The sequence below is a fragment of the Arctopsyche grandis genome, chromosome 11, assembly GCF_051622035.1.
Source record: "Arctopsyche grandis isolate Sample6627 chromosome 11, ASM5162203v2, whole genome shotgun sequence".
NCBI lineage: Eukaryota > Metazoa > Arthropoda > Insecta > Trichoptera > Hydropsychidae > Arctopsyche > Arctopsyche grandis.
In genome coordinates this window covers 5,114,331-5,138,697 of record NC_135365.1, presented here as the reverse complement: position 1 = coordinate 5,138,697, position 24,367 = coordinate 5,114,331, and the positions used below count along the sequence as shown (strand labels likewise).

At 31.3% G+C, this 24,367-nt stretch overlaps 2 protein-coding genes across 3 annotated transcripts in view; both read right to left on the bottom strand.

The window, feature by feature from the left end:
* The window catches only part of Nmdar2 (glutamate ionotropic receptor NMDA type subunit 2), a 251,063-nt gene that overhangs the window by 2,095 nt on the left and 224,601 nt on the right, over positions 1-24,367 (bottom strand). For both annotated transcript variants that reach the window (XM_077441568.1, XM_077441565.1), the window contains exons 10-16: positions 9,732-9,899; positions 7,211-7,335; positions 6,924-7,076; positions 5,425-5,527; positions 5,203-5,351; positions 4,919-5,139; positions 3,797-3,983 (exon numbers count right to left, since the gene is read on the bottom strand). In XM_077441568.1, coding sequence (XP_077297694.1) covers positions 3,797-3,983; positions 4,919-5,139; positions 5,203-5,351; positions 5,425-5,527; positions 6,924-7,076; positions 7,211-7,335; positions 9,732-9,899 — 1,106 coding nt within the window. The remainder of the gene's footprint in view (positions 1-3,796; positions 3,984-4,918; positions 5,140-5,202; positions 5,352-5,424; positions 5,528-6,923; positions 7,077-7,210; positions 7,336-9,731; positions 9,900-24,367) is intronic.
* The window catches only part of LOC143919204 (uncharacterized), a 740,296-nt gene that overhangs the window by 498,400 nt on the left and 217,529 nt on the right, over positions 1-24,367 (bottom strand). The gene's annotated exons all lie outside the window — the stretch shown is intronic.

The window sequence follows — 24,367 nt, the reverse complement described above, 5'->3', positions numbered from 1 at the left end:
ACAAGAAGCTACACGCCAAAATTGAAATTTATATATACATATGAGAGTTAAAACTATAAATATTTATATATTAGAGATAATGAGAACCTATAGAGCAAATTTCATAAAATATAGAGTGAATTATAGGCGTTTAAACAATTAAAATCTGATAACAATGCCGTGTCATGGCGAACAAGTTACAATACAAGTGACAACGCTTGTTAAACGTCAAGAAGGTTTACGGGCCCCGTTTTTAAAACGCGTTGTATACGATATTTTATCTCCAACGTAATGGCAGACGATACATTAACGTATATTGATGACCAAAATGAGCAATATGGCAAAGTATGAAAACGATCGGATAAGAGATAAGAGATATAAAAAATGACCACTAACACGAAAGCCATGTGAAATGCAAAGGAGGTATGTAAAAAGAAGCATAAACCGATTTTATAAATTGTCATAATACATTTGATACATTCGAATTTTGTATCGAAAAAAAATGCAGAATTTTGTATTTATACATAAAATTCGAGATGCTATAAGGGTTGCCAATTTGTTGAAGTCGGTTCAAATCGTTGGCATAGTTTCAAAATTGTTTATGGATAATTTTAACTGGCCAGAAAGTAGCATTGGGGTTAACTTGTTAGAATATATGTATCTAATATAGTTCATATAATTTCATTTGTTTTTCGATGACGACGATATCGATTCCAATTCCCGATATTTCAAATGCTGAGCGAAGCCGGGTAAAACCGCCAGTACATTATTAAAATAAAATGTTGTAATACCTTGATTTATTTCATCACCAATCTGATTGCCTCAATTTTTAACACACATACATAAACACATAGATGACATATAAATCCTAACTGATCACATCGACAAAACAGTGTAGATTGATTTGGGGTGTATTCAGGCAGCTGTAGGAGGACTCGGTCCACTCTTGGATGAAATCTTTGAATGTGTATGGTGTGTGTGTATATTTGTGTACTTACTCAGCGAAACTGGGGGCGCTGGCGCAGGGGTCAGGGGGTGAAAAGTGGGCGCCAGCCCAGCAGCAGCGACCGCGCCCCCGCACGCGCCTGCCACCCACCCAAACACACTTATGCACTCGACAACAATATCTACGTACTCGTACTGACTCACTGATACTAGCTCGGATTGCCAACTTGTATGCTTTTTGCGATGACGCGGTAAAACCTAGCCATTCGTGTTTTGCGAAGCGCACCACAAAGCAATTTTCCCATACAGGAAGATACTATGTAGGAACCGAAGTTCTGCTAGTTAGATAAAATAACACAATGGCGCCTGATTTTATGATAGTTCCAATTCACAATACCACGAGATCCCATACCACATTCGTTGGCACAGCATTGTACGGCAAAGACCACTTCTATTCAAACTATACAGCACTGCCTGTTGTTTGCAGGTTCATACTTGTTTCGGATGAGTGCAAGGCAAAATCGGCTTATGGTGCGTACGCATCAGGCCAACTTTTGAAACCAGTAGCGTATAAAATATCGAAATAAAAATTTAATTAAAAAATTGAAATTAAATATTAAAATCAAATTAAAATATCAAAATAAAATAATAATAATTATAGCTTTTATTCCAGACGATGGGGAGAATAGTGCAATCCCCAACGCTCATATAAATAATATATAGATAATAAAAAGAGTATTGAAAAATAGTAAACAAAAATAAATACATAAGTAAATATATAAATATTACTAATAATAAATAATAATAATTTAATGTCTATTTATGGCGGTCGGTGGAGTAGTTCCATCCATCGAACATACAATGAAGAATGCAAATGAACATACAATGAAGATGCAGCAGCAAGAAGACAAATTATTATTATTATTATTATAATTATAAAAAAAAAATTAAATTCAAATTAAATATTATATTGTAGTGCCGCTACTATTCACACACAATTTCGGCCGTCGATGATCGGTAAAAAAAACCATTTGACACAAAAACCGACAAGCGAGTTGTCGGTTTTTAATTACGATTTTTTAATTTAATTTTTATTTCGATATTTTGTTCGCTACTGGTTTCAAAAGTTGGCCTGTTGTGCCATTCGTTGGCCTGGTGCATACGCATCATTACATACACATTATAGATTGCGACAATACGGTGCAATATTGCTTGCGTCGTATCGGCGAGTCAACATTTTCACAATCTGACGTTTCTGAAAATATTCATGTGCGCATGTGAACTTTCGTTAGTACGCGTGCACTCCCCACTATGACGACACGTCATGTGGCCAAAGAAAGCTGATTCTGCTAAAAGCCTATTCTGAAAGAGAAATGTAATAGTAACACTATTCGACAAATGACGATTTTTTTTTGGTCCAGAGACGAGATATGACTTTTCTTATAGATCTATGCCCAGTAAATACTTAGAGATATTTGAAAGCTAAAAAGTACTACAAATGAAAAATAAAATACCCGACTATAGATTCCAATATTCATTTTGAACAGGAAATTGACAGATTTTGAGATAGATAGAAAAATCGCGCGATTTAAATAATACACATATCTCCGAATGGCAAGCCAATCAACATTTTTTATTACTAGATTCGTGTTAACTCGGCATAGATCTATTAGAAAAGTCATATTTCGTCTATGAACCATTTTTCGTGTCAAACAGTGTAATAGAAGTGGTTTGAGGCTTCATAGTGTTCTGAAATTGCGGTATGGCATCGCCATATTCAATTAGTTTCCGCCATAGTCCGTCAATGTGTGATGTTTGACGTATGCCTGATAAATATTTGTTTATATTAATCGCAAAATGGGGAAGTGAATCGTTAAAAGTTGCAAAATGCTACCCAAAGTGATTATGGTGGAAACGTTATGAAAGTTCTTGAATTTTCATTTTAACATTTGATATTGTGTTATTTTATTTTCAATATTATTGAGAAATGCGTTCTTCCTGTATTAATATAATAAAATCATTTGGATACAATATATGTTTATTTGTAGATATAATAAATAGTTAGCAATACAAGCAAACTAGAGGTTTTATTTTTCATACATTCATTTGAATGACTTGGTTTTACGGAAATGAATCCGATTTATAAAACTTTACACATATTTATATCTACTTAATTATGATTTTCGGATATTTATAAAATATTAAGAATGCAAGGTAGATATGTAAATAATATAATATGTATAATGTTTTGTATGAAAGGGTGTTATTCTAATGCGAACACAGTTGGCAATCATATGTAGTAAATTTTTTATTTGAATTGGAATTCTTTCGAAAATTGTTATTGAATATTTAGAATCGAAGTGCAATTTTTGAACTGAGAATTTTTCAACACCTTATACATATATATTTTGTGTAAAAATAACTATTTCGATAGTATGTAGAAGATGTACTTCAGTTTAAAAATTCTCAGTTATTCCTCGCATGTAATGGAATCCTTAATGTAAATTGTTGAGTATTCGAAAGTGATGAAAATGGTGATTGTGATTCATGATGTATCAGAGAATTAAAAAGTATAACGAAAAGTAGACAAAAAGAAAACACGTGACAAAAAGCCAATTTTGATTAGAACAAACATATAAAAACAGACAATACATACCAAAGTGTGATAACGATAATCGAGAAACAATACAAAAACGACAACAATTTTGACAAATTAAAGCGATAGAACAAAGAAAGTTCAAATTTTCCGACGTAACATTGAAAAGGTCGTGAGAAATGCTTAAAATGCGCTCGTGTCTCGTATGAAATGAAGCTTTAGATCAATGTATAATATATATAAAAATAATATGAAGGTTTTTGGTAGCTTTCGTACCTCCTATGGGGTGGTTTGACCCCATGAGCTTCCATCTCCTTGAGCAACTGCCTGATTCGCAATCTAGCCATGTCCAACTCGTGTTTCGCTTTCCACAATCGCGTATCACATATTGGATCTCGACATCGATGCTGTCTAATTATGTCTGTAGCTTCGTATACGGCGCCGCGAAAAGTCAACGATTTTCCTGGAAAATTCAAGTGTTTCCCGTCAAATTACTGCGAAAAACCGATATCCGTACGTCTTTTCAAAGTTGAATTGATTCTAAGCGTTGATTTTTGGCAAAAATTGTTACTGTCTATTGTATTGAAGCGTTCAAAAGTACATATATGCTCTACTGATTATATGTTGTGGCTAAAATTGGACAGAGAAGAAAAAATGAACTAGGGAGTAAATGAATATTTTAATCTGAAATGAGCTTAATGTATTTTTTTTTTAATTTTCTCATTCACAGTTTGATAAGTTCCCTTTGAGATGACAATGAGGAAAAATAATGCATTTATCATGAGGTAGTTATGTTAATATTTTTCTTTTTAAGTTTAGATCATTTTGTGCGCATTTTTGTGATATTGATATAATAAATCTTTAAAAATATTTTCATTACAATTTGAGATAAGAAAAATGCCCGGTAAGAATATGTAATGTATTTATTTGAAATAAATCAGTCGGTTGAAAAAAAATGTGTCCTTTTGCTTTTCAAAAAATAAAAATATGATTGAGAAAAGTTACTTTCACATACATATTATAGATAGAAGCATATGCTGTCACAATTATATTATAAATTTAATAATTTCTAATTAAATTGACTGATATTCTGACTGAGTTCTGTTCTAATAATTAATCTCATAGATAATCCAATTATTCCAGATCATATCGCAAAAATGAAATATAATGAACCATTAACTTTATGGTTTGTTGAAAAAAACCATTTTAATATAATCACGTCTTTTGACTTGCGTGGTAAGAATTAATGTATCTATTTACTGATTGAATGATTGATGTAATTGATTTAATGCTCATATGAACTTCAGAATTAAGAACAAGATAAAAATCTACAAAAATGAATTAGTTCACAGTTATAGTTAAAAGATTGATTGGAAGTTTAATAAATAAAAATAATACCCATGGAAAGTGATATCAATGCGCAGCATCCTCCTTGGTCCGTTTTGGCAAGATGTTTTCTTACATATTTGAAATACATGTGTTCCATCAAGAGCAAAAGGGCTGCCAATAAAATTCCGGCCATAAGTAGTAAAAATGCTGAAAGAAACTGCTCTAGGGCTAAAGGGTCTGAGGATTTGTGCTCTTGCTTTCCAGGCTTACAAGTGCCAGTCATCCAATATCTGAAAATTTACATGATATATTAAAAGAACATATTATATTTTGATTTAAAATCAGCACCATACCTTCTAAGTCTCTCTAAATCGCCATTGGCTCGAAAATCTAACAGTCGCTTGTTGAACATTTGTACGTACTTAGAATTTCTACTAAATGCCAAGCCATATCCAGTCATAGCATACCAAGATCCAACAGTAAGTAGCCGACAATCCTCATCCTTAAAAATACAAAATTAATTATGAGAAACAAGCTCAATGTTTTAACAATAAAACAAGATGAAAATCAATCACCTGTGATACTAAATAATCTAAGACAGTTCCGTCATAAATAAAAGCGTCCATTTCCCCAGTTAAAACTGCGCCGATACCATCGGCAACACTCGTTTTATTAAATCTGAAATTTACACAACCATAAATATATACATGGAAACCATAGGGTAAAAGCATACATAATATATAGCCTAGATATATCAGTCTGGCATTGAATTGAGGTAGAGTGTAAAATTGGGGTAAATGGAAGGACTAATGGCTATGCCGCACACCTGTTATATACAATCGACTTTCCGCTTTCAGGAAAATTCTGCGAAATGCTTCCCATTTCAGGTAAACCTCTTTCAAACGTTTCCAAATTACGAAACACTATTTTTTATCACCGGGATTGGTTCGACTTAACATATATACACATATATCTTTCCAAGAACATATGTATACATTCGTAAGTAAATTAAATAGCGCCATTCTAAGTATTATAATTTCTATGACATTCTTAGTCTTTTATATGTGAAAAAGAGGATAAAGAATACAAAAAATAATTTTCACACAACTCACTTTAGACACAAAAGAAGCCAGTAATATTCATATTAATTTCAAAATATATTTTCATTCTAATCTAAATTACAACTTGGTGTCACATATTTATTATTTTGGAAATAAGACAGTACGATGTTTAATTTTCTGGCCAACATACTTACTATTTATTTGATATGCAAACTTTTGATTTGAAAAAAGTTTACAGAAAATATATTGAAATGTCTCTTTGTCGTCCTAAATAAACATTTTAAAGAAAATTTATAATGATTTAGCACATTACGAGTACAAGCTTAGTAGCTTACAAGCTCATGATAGTTAGTAAATGTCAGTACATAATCTATCTACTATGTATCTCAATTTCAAGTGTTTTTAAATATAAAAAAGTGAAAATATTACATTCCGTGTTAAGACGAATCCTCTCATATCCCATAATTGTGATAGAACTTATAATATAAACAATATGTATGTTTGTTAATCTACTTTATCCTATTCATGATTATTTTGCATTAAGATTCATTTTCAAGAAAGAAAAATTACGTATTTTCTTTCTTCAAAAAAGTCACCAAACATGTACTCAATGCAAAAGATAATAATAATTATTGATTACTAATACAGTTTTTATGTACATATATGACTTTGTTTATTTTATATTTATTTAAAACCTGCTTTGTACGTAGATTTTTTGAAAAAAACTTTCGTGTAGTTAAAACAGTGCAAATATATAATTATCAAAATTAAAATGATGATGAAACACCATTGCTTTATACATTTTGCTGAGGCATGTTACAGAAACCACACGCATTCTATTGACGTTTAATTATTCAACCCAAAGGTTGAGTTTGGAGAATGCCAATTAATCGATATTGTCGGTTGACCAAAAACCTTCACCCTTGATTGAGTCGAATATGCAAGTACTATAGTAACAGACAACGAACGAAATTACTACATATGTATATATTCCAATATATGTATGTACATACGATTTCATATAAACATGCATCTCCTTGAAATATCTCGCTAGTGTGGAATCCGTGTGACTCCAAGGTATAGTTCCGAATTTGAACGTAGGCTTGTGTGAAAATGGACGGGCCAAACGCATATCATCCAGGCCGGAAAACTCGTGAAACTCCTCCCTGGAAAATGTAAATGGAATTTGCGATCATTTTATCATACGAATTTTCACATATATGTAGTATACGTGTGCGTTTTGTTTGATCGTGAAATATTATATGTAGTGGATGTTTAAATAAACTGAAAAAGCATATACCGGGTGATCATAAAAGCTGCGAGGTTGGCAGTATAGATGGCAAGAAATACGACGGCAAACATTGCCCATACATTTGTCATAAAGCGAGCTGTGAACCCTCTGGGAGAATCTACATGTACAGCAGCCTGAAAAAAAATATAAATATAGAATAATATAAGCAATGTGTCTTTTATAACAATGTCTATTCGAAAAAGCGATTGGCTGAAAGCTGGTCTAAGGTGAGGGTTGCAATGAAGCGAAAAGTCCAAATCTATAACTATGGGTACAAAAAATTGCCTTATACTTAACATTGATATATATATATTATACAATATTTTAACTGATATTATAGTGTTTGTTTATATAATGATGCAACTTTTGATTAAAAAATAATTGATCGACTGATTATTTCTACTACAATGAATGTACATGTATAAAAGTTCTTATTAAATTACTGTATCATGACATATGTACATTATACTTACTACATATTGAATAGATTTGTCAAAATAATACCAGAAAATGCAAATTTTATGTATATATAGAAAGATAGTACACCGTTATAATTGAATGTGAGTAAATTGACAATTAAATGTATTATTGTCAAACGCAAAAGGGCATTAATTTTTACCTAAATGCATACAATGTAGTTTGTATTTTAAAATATAGCATAGATTTCATTAAAAAAAAATCGTTTTACACTATTGTTTTTGCATCATAATCAGATAAAAAAAATATATACATACATATATAAAAGTACATTAAAAACTATTCATATATAATATCCAAATAAAAACAACCATCACATTTGATTCCATTTTTGGAATAACAGTATTAAGCGAGTTGTGCCCCATCAAAACTTTGATTGTATACTAAAGTTTACGAGTTTTGATAGAACACGCTTCAAATATCCTATAAAAAGGATTCCGTTATGCTATAAATGGAGGAGTGGTCTCAATACATTTTGTATATTTATATCTTAGTGCGAAATATGTATATGTATGTATTTATAATTAAATTAGACTTAACGGCGCACAGTGTTGCTGTTTGTAGATCTGCCTAGACAAGCGATCATTTTGTTTAAAAAATAGTATATCTCAAAAACTAGTACAAAATAAGCTTAAATTTATTTTCGATGCATTAATATAAGGGTTCAAATATTTCGAGATTTGAATACAAAGCCAAGGACCGGAATTATTAGGTAACATCCGCACGGAATTGAGTTTGCAGCGCATTTTGCATAGGAAAACTATACGATTGATATGTAATATATTTCATATTAAGTGTGATAAATATATCGAAAATTTTTGGATTCCTAAATTTCATTGTCGAATTAGCGAGGGCAATTTTAATTTCTATCAGTGACCAAACCGCGCAAAATGGCAAAGTTTTAAGCCAGTCGGAAAAATGTAGGATATCGTCTGACCGATTAGCGAAGTAAAACTTAGAATAAACTTGTAAAAAAAGGTCAAAATTTGTTTATCAGTTAAGAAATTGATAATATAAAGATACAAGTTTTACATAAAAAATGAAGATTTTGTGACAGTTTGTGGATTTTTATAGTTTTATACTTCATATATTTATAATTGATTTCATTCATGGCGAAGTCAATTGGGAATCTATTTTAAAAACCTTTGTGAAATTTTTAATTTTTACAAAAAATATCAAACTCTCGCGTGGATATTCGTATCAAAATTTCTACAAAAGTAATTTAATTTTTTATAAAATTTCATTTTAAATTGTTATAAAATACGTTTTTTTATTAATATTCAATGAAAAATTAAGCAATATGGCTTTTGATCAAACCACAATTGACCTCCAATCTGAAAGTCACAAACGCACCCAGTACAAATTTATTTCATTGCATATCACGAGTCATAAGTTTGATCGAGTGTGACGGTCTTTTGACACGGCGAAATAAAATTTTATCAACACTATATCAAAGTATAGATATTCAATAAAATATAAAACGATGATATTTTATAGTTTCTCGAAAAATATTAAAATCGTGAATGTCTAGGTAGATCTGCAATGTGCGGCGGCATGATTGAAATAACTGTTTCAAGGAAATTTCACAATTGAATTAAGATAATACCTTTCTATCTGTTATATAATATTATGATTTAATTTAGTTGCTTGTATTTAATTACATTTTCAGAGAGATGTTTGGAAAGGTTTACTTTGAATTTAGTAAATAATATATGTACATACTTGACAAAGGTATGAATACAATTCGATTAAAGTGAATTGTATTCATACCTACATTTATTTGATATATTTTCATTTGACAGATTACATAGATAGAATCGAAATGTCGACTTGGCAGTTTAGTAAACAAACGATTTCAATCAATTTTGGGATATGTTTGCTATAGATATATGTATGTATATAAGTACTAGGGTGAATAAATTTGAATTAAAATTACATGTTGAAATAAATTTTAGTCATAATTTTTTTATGTAATAATTTTAATGAATATTTTTAAAACAATTGGTGACATCTAGGTGAAGATAATGCTATCAATTTCAGTCGGGAAACTCACCTGGAAGAGAACTGCCCACACCAACCAGTACGTTCGGAAAAGGGAAAATCTGTGAGGAACTGTAGGGGTGTCTGTTCTAAGAGAAAGCTTCATGTCGAAACCGCTAGGGGAAAGCCATTCAAAAAGAAAGATCATGAATGTTGCAGCTTGAATTGCCACCACGCCCACCTGAAAGGTCAAAATCACATTATTAGCATATATTAAATTATAAAATATAAATAGAAATAAAAGTAAGTGTAGATTACGAGATTTAATACTAGATTATTATTTTTACTAATAAAATTTTGATAACTTCTATTCCTAGTAATAAATATATGATTCATATGTATGTATGTATATTGTAGGATATTATAATAGGGTATCTTTTCAAGAGAACATATCCTCTTTTTTTAAAAAGATTTTTTGATAAATTTATTTTCTTCTTTCTCCTTTGTCAAATACGGTCAAAATGACCTCTTTTATGAATCAGCCAACTTTTGAACACTATATTATGGTGAAATAAGTATTAAAGATTTTTTTATAATGAAATAAGCATTTATCGCATAATAGTGTATTATTTGAAGGGTTAGAATTGCGTAGTTTTAAAATTACTGAAAATCAATAAGCGTATTGTTTAAATACGAAAACATGAATAATTGAAATCTGGTCATACAAATGAAACCAAATCAAAAAATCTGAATACTTTATTGTATAGGCCAAATTTATTATTATACAAAAAAAATCTATTTTAAGATATACACCCGAGCCCATACTTTGATAAATAGTAAATAGGTTTTTGAGCTCTTTTTCCTATTATGCTGCACATTAAAATTAGAATAATATAATACTATGATGACTAACAAAATTAAATTAAAATTGTAAAATAGAAAATGATCAGTAGATCAGTAGCTATTAAAATAGATATAAGATGTATTGTGAACATAATTTCGTAATAATAAAAAGCTAAAAATCAAAAACAAAATACTTTGATAATACGCCACTAAGGCGAAAATATGGCGACCACAGTCCTAAGCGATTTTATGTTTAATTTTGAATTAGCTTTTAGTTTCGAAGCTTTATTGTGATTTTTAATAAAATTTAATATTTTTGAAAAACTTGTTCTTTTTTTACTTCCCAGTCGCCAACTCTAGTATATTAAAATAGCGTTTCGTAATTGTGTACATGTATGTAAAGATTGTGAATAAATTTCCATACTGAATTTCATGTATATAATAATATTATTATTAACTAGTGTTTTGCCTGTTGATTATTCCATTGGGTACATTTATATGTACATATATATGTATATATAAAGAACAAAAATCTTCTATATACAATTCACATAATCTTAAAATCATATGAATTTCGAAAGTTATTCGAGGTCGATTGATATCAACGGCTGTTGAATAGTTTTAATGAAATAGTTAGGGCCTCGATTTTTTATTTATGGCAAAAAGCCTTTTTTTTAAATCAAATAATTAAATTCAAATATTTAAAAATTGGAAAAATATGACGACTTAAGATAAAATATTGTACATATTTAACAAGAGGTTTAAATTTTCACATTGATTGACTTTTTCATTTTTTATCTTTAATTAATATGTACATATAATCTCAACTGAGTGATGTGTTTAATGCTATACAATATGTATTTACTATAATGAAGTCTTTAATAATATGGTCTGTATTTATTTGGTCTGTAAAAACGTGATCAGTAATTAATATTATCGGTCGCTAACTACTAGACTATTGTTTGGGTATCAAAAACTACATAACAATAGGCGATTTACTGATCGTTATAACATTTTTGTAACACTTACTGAATATATATGACATTGTCACACTTATTAAAAAAATCTTTCCATTTAAATTGTTGCCTAAAAGAGGTATCGTTAAATAAAAAATGATAAATTTCATCAAACAAATATGAGTTTATTTAAAAAACAAAGATCTTTGTTTAAAAGTAAGAAAAGAGAAATGGCCAGTGTGCAAAAATTAACTTGAGCTTTTACGTAATTTATATACCTGTTCGAAATTTCGAAAAAGAGAACACAATCGCTTATTGATGAAAGGGAGGAAAAGTTTCGAGGCAAAACACAAAAATACAATGGCGCTTGGGAAAAACGGAAATTGCCAAAAGCATTAACGATCGAAATAAAATAAAATGTCTGCGAGAGATATTATTTCTCGCTAAGCGTCGCTATGGGAAGAAGTGAAGAAAATATATTCAAATTGGACCAAAAAATATATACCTACATTTATATAAAATGAAAAACAAAAAGAAGTGCAGCACTTTGAATAATTTCCATCCTAGAATTATAATTTCGCAGGATTCGAAAGAGTGAGAGCCAAAGATGAAATTTGAACGTGTCCATAATTCTTCCTATCTGTTTTTATTGAAAAGTGGGGGTGACATTATAGTGGGGGCGGCACTTTAGAAGCGGCGGCTTAGCTCCTGCACGGGCCTGTGTTATGCAAGGACACACATTTCCAGTGGCACAGATTCGATCGATATCAGCATACAGCTCTCGTGCACATCTGGTCACGAAACCGAATGTAAATTCAATTTCCAATTTTAGCCTTAGAGTGAGACCGCAGAAGGGAAAAGTTCCGGAAGGCTAAATATTCATATTCGATACGGATTACTGGGTTAACTTTAAAATTGGTTCCTATATATTACACATATAAATACAAGTTAGAATGACTGTTCTTTGAATCCATGTAAAAAACATTTTAAAACTGAGAGCATGCAAAGGAAAAAATATAAGCTTTTTTAAATGATTTAAACGAGATTAGGAATCAATACTAAATCAAATGATACTTCGTACATAGACAAAATTAAAATATTGAAGTGAATTGGCCTGCTTTGCTTAAACCCACAACTATGTATGTACGTGCGACCATTTTTAAGAATTGTTGCGACAGCGATATAACAACTAGTTTATCTTTTTCATAATCTCGTCCAATCATACCGTAAATATCAACAATAAAATTGATAGTAAATAGCTTCACTTATTCGGTACATTTTATTTCATAACTTTGACGGAACACAGTGAACTTACTATGCCTATTCTAGCAATTTATTATCGTTTTTAAAAACTCACATTCTAGTTCTATTTATTTATATAAAGAATATTACTATAACAGAAATAATATCAGATTTGTAACCATTTGAAAGGAGAGCTATTTTCTGCTGCACTACTTTCTGCTACATACGTTTACGAATCGACATAAATGTTTCAAATGTTTGTACAAAATTGTGGCACCTGCAGTTTTGGGGATTATGCGGTGTTTATGTCGTATTTTAGCATTGTCTTCGCATTTCGTAGTAAAAAAGAAGGTAATTTATTTAAATCAAATACAAGACACGACGCTTTTGAAGAGGAAGGTGTTTTATTAGCGCATGTTCCCGGTAATGGCATACGGAAACGGGTGGTGACATCTTAACGTCAAGCTGACACGGAACCTGTAGGTCGTGTTCTGCAAAGGGACGGAAAAGGTATGGAGAGAATGTCAAGGGAAGGTTGTATTTGGTACACTTTCCAGGTGGAAAATCTGGAAAACAAAATGCTTAGAGAGGAGCAGACGGCACGGAAAGAAAGCAAAATGTGATATCGGTCGGCATTGCTAACATAACTTTACACTCTGCGGCATTTCATTCATATTTATGTGCTTTGATATGAATACTATATAATATATTAGTACCTTGTTTTAAGTTTGATCAAATGGTATTTTCAAATATTGATTTCACATACATGCATATAAATGTGCTAAGGTTTGATTCTATGAAATGCTTGTTGAAATATTTCGAGTATTATTTTTGATAACATTTTTTTGCATAGCAGTACATATATATGCAGTTGGGTAAAGTAAGAACCTTTATTTTAATAACACTGTTCGACACGAAAAATGGTTCAAAGACGAAATATGACTTTTCTTATAGATCTATGCCCAGTGAACATGAATCTGGTAATCAAAAATGTTGATTGGCTCGAGATTTTTTTAAATCGCGCGATTTTTCTATATCTTGGTTCGGTTGATATCTCAAAATTTGTTAATTTTCTGTTCAATGTGAATATTGTAATCTACAGTCGGGTATTTTATCTTTCATGTGTAGTACTTTTCAGCTTTCAAATCTCTCTAAATAGTCATCCAGTTCAAATCAAAAGTCAAAAGTATGTATTTTCACTTGGGATTTTTTCCCACTGTTAATACTATTTTATATTGAGTATTTTCTATTGAAACATGTTTATTGAGATAGTGTTCTGACCACACTATTTTTTGTTTTCGTTTAAAGGAGTTAAATGAGGAAAATACTATTTATTTAATATTAAAATATGAGTGTCAACATTAAAATCGCAATAAATCTGAGACTGTATTGCGTCTAGCAAGTAATATTTTAATTAAATTTAGTGTAGGTAGTTACTTTTACAAGGAATTTAATAAAGATTTATAAAGGCTTCAAAAACAGCATTGGAAAATAAATTTAAATTGTCAGTACGCTATTTTAATATGATCAAAATAATGTGATATTTATATAAATGACACATTCCTTATCGCGATGAAAACAAAGATAAAACAGAGAATGTAGTTTTATGCTTCGAATACAAAATACCTATTAGTATACAAGCTCTTTGCATAAGAAAGCTCTTTATCACTTAAGATAAAATCCCTTTGTCAAACTCACTCTTAATTCAAGTATCATATTAACCCGAAGTCAGCTAATCGCGTGCACTCAATGAAAACTAAGATAAATAAATATAATATTATAAAATTCAAATTTGCATGTAAGGATAATCGAATTTTGTATAGCATCAAAAGTAAACTGTGATAATTTTATTTTATACGAGACGAACAACTTTAACTTTATTGCCCATTCAATTTTTCCTCTCTTCCTTTCTTCTTTTGACTTCTCTATTTGGCACATCTAATACGAGTAGGTTCTTGAAAGCCATCGAACGAGTTAGGAAAAGTGTAAATAAAAGCCTCAAAGCGTTTGCGACGATTTAAAAGCATCGAAAGCGACTTTCTTTAGGAAACTTATCTTAAGGGACGTGTTTATGGGAACAAACATCGCACTTTGTCGAATTTTCAAACATAACATCACCACGGAAACAAAAAAATAATACGCAACATTAAAATATATAACGGAAACGTCCGATTCGTTTAATTGAGTTTAAAGTTGGACATTGTTTGAACTTGTTGAAAAGTTGTGGTCGGAACAAACTGGAGAGCTATTATTGGACCATCACGTTCAAAACCAAACGGTTCATTTATATAACGATTATAATAAAATAAAAAAATATACATACATATACTATAAAATACAATGAAATTTGATTTTAGTTTAAGTGAAAAATTCCTTGACATATCTTGTGAAAATAAAATATGAAAGTTAATGTTTTACAACGATTCATTCGTTTCATCGTTCACGCAATTTTTTTGTACATTTTTTGTTTGAAATTTAAACACAAAGTGTGTCGGTCTGCTATGCAAAGACAAACTTTTCAACTATGAGCTACCAAATATACACCAGATGAAACATTAGATCGATTTTTGAAGGGGAACGGCAGGCAAGCATTTTTTCCATAGTTTTTAACTAAAAACCACCAAATTTGGGATACTATCTGTAGCTGGTTATTGAAAGCGATCATGATGCCCCTTCACATACATACTTTCAGCATAGAGATTCCAAAAATATCGTTATTTTTCAATACCGGTGGTACCGATAATACCGATATCATCCAGTTTTGATTAATTTAAGAAATCAGTGCAATAAAATTACATAAATAACTAATAAAATAATAATTATTATTTATAAGCTATTTGTTGGTTGATCATTATTAATGTAATCAATTTTTAATTCATTAGCCAGCACCATGGTTAGTTGATTGCCTTGATACAAACACCGAGTGGACACCGGGTTCGATCCCGTGAGCTGACCTCGACTGAAAAGATTTTATTCCAAATATAATCTATAATTAAGGGGTTTGGTGCATCCGCTCTAAAATCGCCAGACAAACGAATGACAGACTAACAGAACGGCAGCTTTAAGCGTAATTCTCGTTTTCTCGAATGATAAATTGCACATCAGATGACGAGTAACCTTTCGATGTGCACAGATGCAATTATTAAAATTGAGTTGGATCTTTCTGGCGAGTTTAATAAGGCAAGATTCGGAACTTATCGACTCGACTGAAAGATCCAACTCAATTTTAATAATTACCATTTTAATAATTGCATCTGTGCACATCGAAAGGTTACCCGTCATCTGATGTGCAATTTATCATTCGAAAAGACGAGAATTGCATTTAAAGCAGCCGTCCGTTAATCTGTCGTTCAATTTGTCTGACAATTTTAGAGCAGATTCACCGCATCCATAATTCACCTGATCAGACTTGGATATTTGTTACTCCAAGTCGATCGTTTCCTATCAGAGTGTGCCCATTTATTGTTTTTTCCCGTTTCCACTAATATTAAAAATATTGAAATCCAGGTTAAGGTTATATACATACATACAGCCAAAATAAAATAAAAGCATCTAAGAAACTTTTTATGAACTCTTTCTATCAAGAGAGAGAATTTAATTTCAGTCGGACTCCAAATTATATATTATGCAATATGAATGAAATGTCACAGATAATGAAATAACAAAGCAGTAAAAAGCTTGCGACTTTCTTTTATATTATACATTACACTTTCAGGAAATGCTTTGATATTAAATCTAAGGAATTCCTGCAAGCGAGTACAAACACACCAACATCCAAAGTAGATAAAAAACTTGGGCTCAAATTAACCAGAGGCTCCGGAATGCCATTGCCAAGTTTTCCAATTAGTGCGCGACGTCCGATGACTCAAAAACATCCCAACACCATCACCCCAATTTTCAAACTTCCACAGACCATATCCAGAGCCATGGCTCCAGCATCAGGCAACGACCAGCATCCCCGTCGGATAAATTTCCCGGAGACGGCGCCATACAAATTAGGTCCGACGTGGATATATATATATATATATATATATATATATATATATATATATATTTACCCCCGAGTTTATTAGCTTTCCTTAACAAATATTACGCGGCCGACGGGGTGTCGGGTAATCTGACTGCGAAAGTGCTCCCGGTCATAATTAATTTTTATAACCGGTCATAAATACGTATAAATAAGCGAACGGGACGAAATACGAAGCTCGTTTGTTATAAGACGAAGGATATCCTTTCTGTTGCATAACTTTCGTAATTTTTCCACGCTCAATTAGGTTTCGTATACGAGGAGTTTGCTACAAATGGTTGCAAACCACGCGGCTGCATGTTCATTTCAATTGAATTTTGACTGTTTGAATTTCAGCATGTACGAAAGACGAGATATTCATGGAGTTGCACAGATGACATTTCGATCTACATTGATGATTGGCAATTCTTAAAATTGAGTTGGATCTTTCTGGCAAGTTTAAAATGGCAAAAGCCGAGACAAAAGTATGAAATGAGCATGCGGCCACGTGGTTTGCAACCATTTGTAGCGCAGCGGAAACAAGTCGCACAATTGGATTTAAATATTTATCCTGGATAAAATTGATTGTATGTAACTGGGTCGTTGATTGAAAATGTCACTCCGTCAGTTCAATAATACATTTGGTTGTATGATACACGTTGATTTGTCGAAATATCCGGATTATATTTGCATGGATATGGAATTTGAGGTGCAGTTATGGTCGGGAAATTATAATGTTTCGGGAAAACTCATTTCGGCTGAAGTTATTAACATTTTTTTACGTGTCGAGTATATATATATATATATATATATATATATATATATATATATATATATATATATATATATATATATATATATATATATATATATATATATATATATATATATATATATATATACATATATATATATATATATATATATATATATATATATATATATATATATATATATATATATATATATATATATATATATATATACATATATATATATATATATATATATATATATATATATATATATATATATATATATATATATATATATATATATATATACTCGACACGTAAAAAAATGTTAATAACTTCAGCCGAAATGAGTTTTCCCGAAACATTATAATTTCCCGACCATAACTGCACCTCAAATTCCATATCCATGCAAATATAATCCGGATATTTCGACAAATCAACGTGTATCATACAACCAAATGTATTATTGAACTGACGGAGTGACATTTTCAATCAACGACCCAGTTACATACAATCAATTTTATCCAGGATAAATATTTAAATCCAATTGTGCGACTTGTTTCCGCTGCGCTACAAATGGTTGCAAACCACGTGGCCGCATGCTCATTTCATACTTTTGTCTCGGCTTTTGCCATTTCCATTGATTAATTTTGATACATAATCGAGTTTTAGAAATATTTCCAGATGAAATATATATTATTTAATTCTTTAATTTAAAATATATATTAGAAATATTTCCTGACGAAATATATATTATTTAGTTTTATTTAATATAAATAAATTACATTCTTGAAATAAGTAAATAGGATTTCAAAGTTTTTTTTAATAAATATAAGGTTTAAATTATAACAATCTATAGTATTGGCATTTTATAGACGATGAAATGCTTATAAATACTTTTTGTACCTCCAGCTCACATAGTTCTTTATCGAATTCCAACAGCTATTCAACATCTAAATGAAATCGTTGCTGCTGAGACTGAATTAGATATTTTCCACCTCAGAGAGCGTAGGTTAACGGATAATATTTTAACCTGTTTGTATGGTAGCCTGCACTCATCATTATTTTCATCATTGAATGTGATGAATGAATGGAATTTTGATCTTCTGTCTTCCATTTGGGCCTCGCAGGGATGTTTTGTATTTGTAGCTGGTTCTTATATTGTATTGGTGCTGGCTATAGGTGCAAGACATTCCCTATTTTATATTTTATTATTTATATTTTTAGTATAATGTTTTATTTATGATTATGTATACATGTATTTTTTGACTGTGTATATATGTATATATTTATATTTTTTCGACCATTGTGGCATATTAGGAACTGCAAGGACTGCCACAACCGTCCAAACTTAAACTTAAATAAATAATGAATAGAGTTATTTATTATAATAACGCTCAACATTCTTGTATTGTATTACGCAAGCAAAATTTCACTACAACAAACAGCTAAAAGTCGTAGTAGAAATTTCAGCAAGAGCGCTTCAAATACTTAAGCGATAGATGCAAACTGAAAACGACATGTGGAACCATAATTTGTAAAGTTTTAGAAATAGCACAATTCATAGCAGTTTCTATGCGAGGGTGCACATCAGTGGCGTATATTGGGTGTGTGCTAGGTGTGCGGCGCACACCCGTGAAAACCAAAGACCACATAAAGTAGTATTTTAATACAAAATAATGTGTTGTTGTATAAACAGGCATTGATGTGTATGATGTATTTACCGCGTGCGCTTGGTCGTGTATGGTGTGGTGTGCAGTCTGCAGCGTGTTGTGTGTATGTAGTTTGTGCTCCGCGACGAGAGAATACCTATGCCGTGCAGCAAATTGGTGGGTTTGGTTGGAGTGTGCAGGCGGATATTCGCTTGTATAGGTTTGTTCGCGATATTAAGACGTACGGTGTGCTACGACTTCAGAGCACCGCGCAACAGTCGGCAATTGACCAATGCGATGCGGCACGTGGTCTCGTACTTTTTCGCACATTCGTATTTTTATGGTCATATTATTACCTCTAATAACTAATAATGGCTAACAGTGTTCAAGACATTTTAACTATTCCGTTTTCAAATAGAAGTTTTGAGATAAAATTAAAAATAATTAAAGATGGGAAACCGTGTCCGTCTCTTCCAAATTTATCCAGTTTGCATAAAGAAAAAACAAAAGTTTACACTAGACATTTTTGCGTTTCAAATTATAAAAAATTCGAATGGATTACAGGCTGTGAAATTCGATCCAAACTTTTCTGCTGGCCATGTTTATTGTTCTCCAAAGATATTAATGTGTGGAACAAAGAAGGATTTGCTGATCTCAACCATTTGACAGCAGCACTGAAGAAACACAAAGGATCGCAGGCACACGTTCAATCATTTCTTTCCATACAAATGTTTGGCAAACAACGAATCGACGTATTAATTGACAGTCAACGTAAAGCCGAAATAAGTCGACATAATGAACAAGTAAATAAAAATAGAGATGTTTTAAAACGAATTATTAACGCAATAATCTATTTAGGAAAACAAGAACTGTCCCTGCGAGGTCACGACGAGTCATGTAATTCCGTAAACAAAGGCAATTACATTGAATATCTAAATGCTCTTCGAGAATATGATTCTGTTTTAGATACTCATTTAAATACTGCTACTACCTTTCGTGGTACTTCTCCAAGTATACAAAATTACATAATCGAAGCAATCGCTCATGTTATTAAAGTTCATATAAAAAATGAAGTAGAGTCAGCAAGTTTTGTTGCTATTATTCTCGATGAAACTTCAGATATAATGACAAAATCACAGCTCTCAACAGTTTTACGTTTTGTATGTAAAGGCAATGTACATGAACGGTTTATTAGTTTTACAGACGTTAGTGCTGATAAAACATCTAATGGTCTATTCCGTCACGTGGTGAACATAGTTGAAGAATTTAAAATTCAAGACAAATTGGTTGGACAGACTTATGATGGAGCAAGTGTAATGAGTGGACACGTAAATGGTTTGCAATCCAAAGTCCTCAATGCTTATCCTTTTGCTCTTTTTACACACTGTTATGCTCATGTATTGAATTTAGTATTGCAGCAAGGTCTTTCTGATATTAAAGAAAGTAAATCATTTTTTCAAACTTTAAATGGATTGTCTACATACTTTTCAAAATCTTCCAAAAGAGTATTCACCCACAAGGTGGAATTTTACATCTCGTTTAAGTAGCACAGTACAACAATACAGAAGTCAATTTACAGATTTTTTTCGACATGTTATAGAAAATTGTGAATTATGGGACACAGATACTGTTATAAAAGCACGAGGGTTTTTAGGCTTTTTAGAGGATTTTCAAACAATTAAACTTCTTCAATTTTTTTCAAAACTGTTTGGAATAACTGATGTTTTGTATAACATTCTTCAATCTAAATCTTCGGACGTTTTATATTGTTGTAAAAAAATTAATGATGTTTTGCAGCAACTGAAATACGAAAGGGATAATAATTTTGAAATGTTATGGAATAATTATTTAAATGAAAAAAATGATGATCATGATCGTAGGCCACAAAGATTAAAAAATTATTCAGAAGTAGAAGATAAAACTTCATTTCGTCAATTATATTTCAAAATAGTTGATAGCATAATCGCACAAGTCGAATGTAGATATTCTTCACTTTCCAAATTAGAATATTTTCACCTTCTTTGTAATGATAAATATGACGAATATAAAGAAAATTTTCCAAATGTTTTAATTAATAAATTAAAAGATTTTTATGGATCACTGTTTGATTATATTCGATTGAAAAACGAACTCATTGTGCTATATTCCAGCTCTGAATTTTCAGAGAAACCTGTTCATGAATTAATACAATTCATGACAAAAAATAACCTCGAATCTGGTTTTAAAGAGGTGTTTAAGCTGGGAGAATTAATATTAACGATACCAAGCAGTACAGCTTCAGCAGAACGTTCTTTTTCGGCGCTGAAAAGAATAAAAACTTGCTATAGAGGTACGCAAGGTCAAGATAGATTATGTGGCCTTAGCTTAATTTCAATAGAAAAAAAGTTATTGGTGGAATTAAAACAGAAAGACACATTCTATGCAGACGTGATTGAAAAGTTTATGTCTCAGAAACGTCGCATTGAATTTATGTATAAATAACTAATAAATTAAACATTTTTGTAATGCAAAACGAGTATTTTTTTTTAATTGCTAATTTTATACCCTACGTCCTACGGCATACACAGCACACCCGGTATTAACACCCACCGTCCGCCACTGGTGCACATTCGCAACCTTCGTTCTCAAAGTCTCAAAGTCCCCCGCAAAATTTCCCGACTTGCCCCATAAATCATCAAAAAACACAAACAGGATAATTTAATAAGCGAGCCGGAAAAAAACAATCCCCGTCTTCATTCACATTCACTATTTTAGAATCGCAAATAAATAATCAATGTTTTGACATTTCGGGTTGGATTTGTTTGTCGAACGATCGCTTCCGCTTTAATCGCCGTTTAATTACGCAGTCTCGGCTTAGGAAATTTCATAGTTGATTAATTGTAACGAGTGATTATAGGGAGGGTGTGCCTTTGAGGCGTTTCCCAGATTCGGTTGCTCAAATCACGCAATCATCGCCTCGACACAATTATGTCTAATGTGCTGTGAAACAATTTGGAGAAGTTGTTGAACGCGAAACGGCAATTTTCAGACCCAAAAACCTCCCCTCGAAAATGTATCGTATATTATAGGAAGGCTAATTCGAGCAAAACCACCAAGGGTATGGACATTTTATAACACATGTTTTTTGTTTATACCTATAATTTACTTGTACATATGTACATACATATGTATAACCAGCAACGTAGACTAGTGGTTAGCATATTATGCTTTCGAGCAGAGTGGTCACGGGTTCAAGTCAGCAGTTTGGCTTAATGGTAGCGTATATATTTAGCACCACTGAGGTCAAAGGTTTGAGTCCTAGCTAAATCTGCTGGCTAGATTTGAGGGTTTTGTGAGTCCAAATCGATCGTTTCTCTATCAGAGTTTTCCAATTTTATCTGATCATTGCTGAAACGGTTCCTGAAAATTGGTATTAGATCTATTCCTGTTGTCACAAAAAATCTGCCTGTGTATAATTTGTAATAATTACGTACAGTAATCTGAAATCTATAGATATCTCTATAGACATTTCTATAATTTCGTATTTATTATATGTATAAAAATTGTACACAAAAAAATCTAAAAATAATCCATAGATGTCTCTATGATTATTATTTCTGATTACTTGTTATATGCTATATATTCTGATTGTATATGTATTACTGTATTTCTGATTTATGATTGTTTATGTATTCTGTATTTCGTTAACGTACACCCGTCACATTGGAGCGATCTGTAATGACGAGTGTATATTGATTTGTAACAATAAATAAATAAAATAAAAGTCCCATTAGAGTCCCGCTGCTGGCCAGACCTTGATTTCTGACTCCAGCTCGATCGTTGATTACCAGAGTTTTTGCTAACCTCTTCTTATTTTCACTTACGATTATTCTGATTTTCATTGAAACGGTTCCTGTAAAATTGGAATATCCTTTCCCATCTGTCTTGCTTATCTCTAGTTATTCAGCGCCAACTTGATTTTAAAATGCTGTAAAAATTTATCCATAGATGTTCGCTTTATTATTTAAATTTATCCATAGCTGTAAAAATTTATCCATAGATCCATTTACTCGAGCATTTTATCGCACGAACTACTCATCACAGTGGCATTTTATCGCGGTGGCTATTCATCGCAAGACCTTGAAATGCCATCGCGATGAACTGGCACCGCGATGAATTGGTCGTGCGATAAAAACTCAGGATACGGTCAGCATCCCAGTGAATATTTCTTTATTTTTAATTTAAGTTAGTTCTATACACTGAATCTCGTTTAACAATGAATTTCTAATCACGAACTTCTCATCGCAGTGACAATTTATTGTGTTGGCTCGCTGAAATATTTCACGTGAATATTTTTCACTTTAATTTTTTTCAATACGGCAATAAAATTTTTCAAACAAAATATTTTAGTCTATTTTAATTTTCTTCACATATTTGAAACAATGTTGTTTTGAATTATAGTTTCTCTTTTAAAAAAAAAAACTTTTAAGCTTTCTTTTGTCAACAAAATAACAAATTATGAACGATGAAATGGTCGTGCGATGAAAAGCCACCACGGTGAATTGCCACAGTGATGAAAAGTTCATGCGATGAAATGCCACTGCGACGAAAAGTTCGTGCGATCATATGCTCGTGTGATAAAATGCCACCGTGATAAAATGGCATGCGCGATGAAATGTCTATTTCTAGTCGAGTATATAAAGTAAAATACTAGTTATGAGAAATTAAAAAGGTTCGTTGAACACTGAATTTTTGTATTATATTTTTAATGATATCATCACAAATATTTTATTTTTAGAAATCTTTTTCTGTTTTATTTCATTGTTTGTTTTTTTGTTTACTTTTTTCCTGTCTTATTTTAATTTTTATTTTATTATTGTAATCTTGAATGTTTTATATTTTATTTATAAGTCAAACCCCATGGGTCTATCAGCTTTGCCACCTCTCCCAAGTATGTTAAATAAATAAATAATTTTTATAATTGTAATTCCATTTGACCATTCTGAATAAGTTTGTGAGAACTTATTAGCAATTCGAGGTAAGTATGTAACTGTAGATAAGATGGTATTTTTAGTTTTAGCATTCTTTTGACTTAAAACTTCGTCTATTCATACAGTGTATAGATATTTGCAATGTTCGTGACAAATATCGGTATAAATCAGAAATTGCTTTGATTTTGGCCGCATATTTGACGTAGAATTGCGTACATTTGAAAATGTATATTTTAACAGTGTTCGAAATTGATATAAATCTTATTGCTATGATATAATTTATAA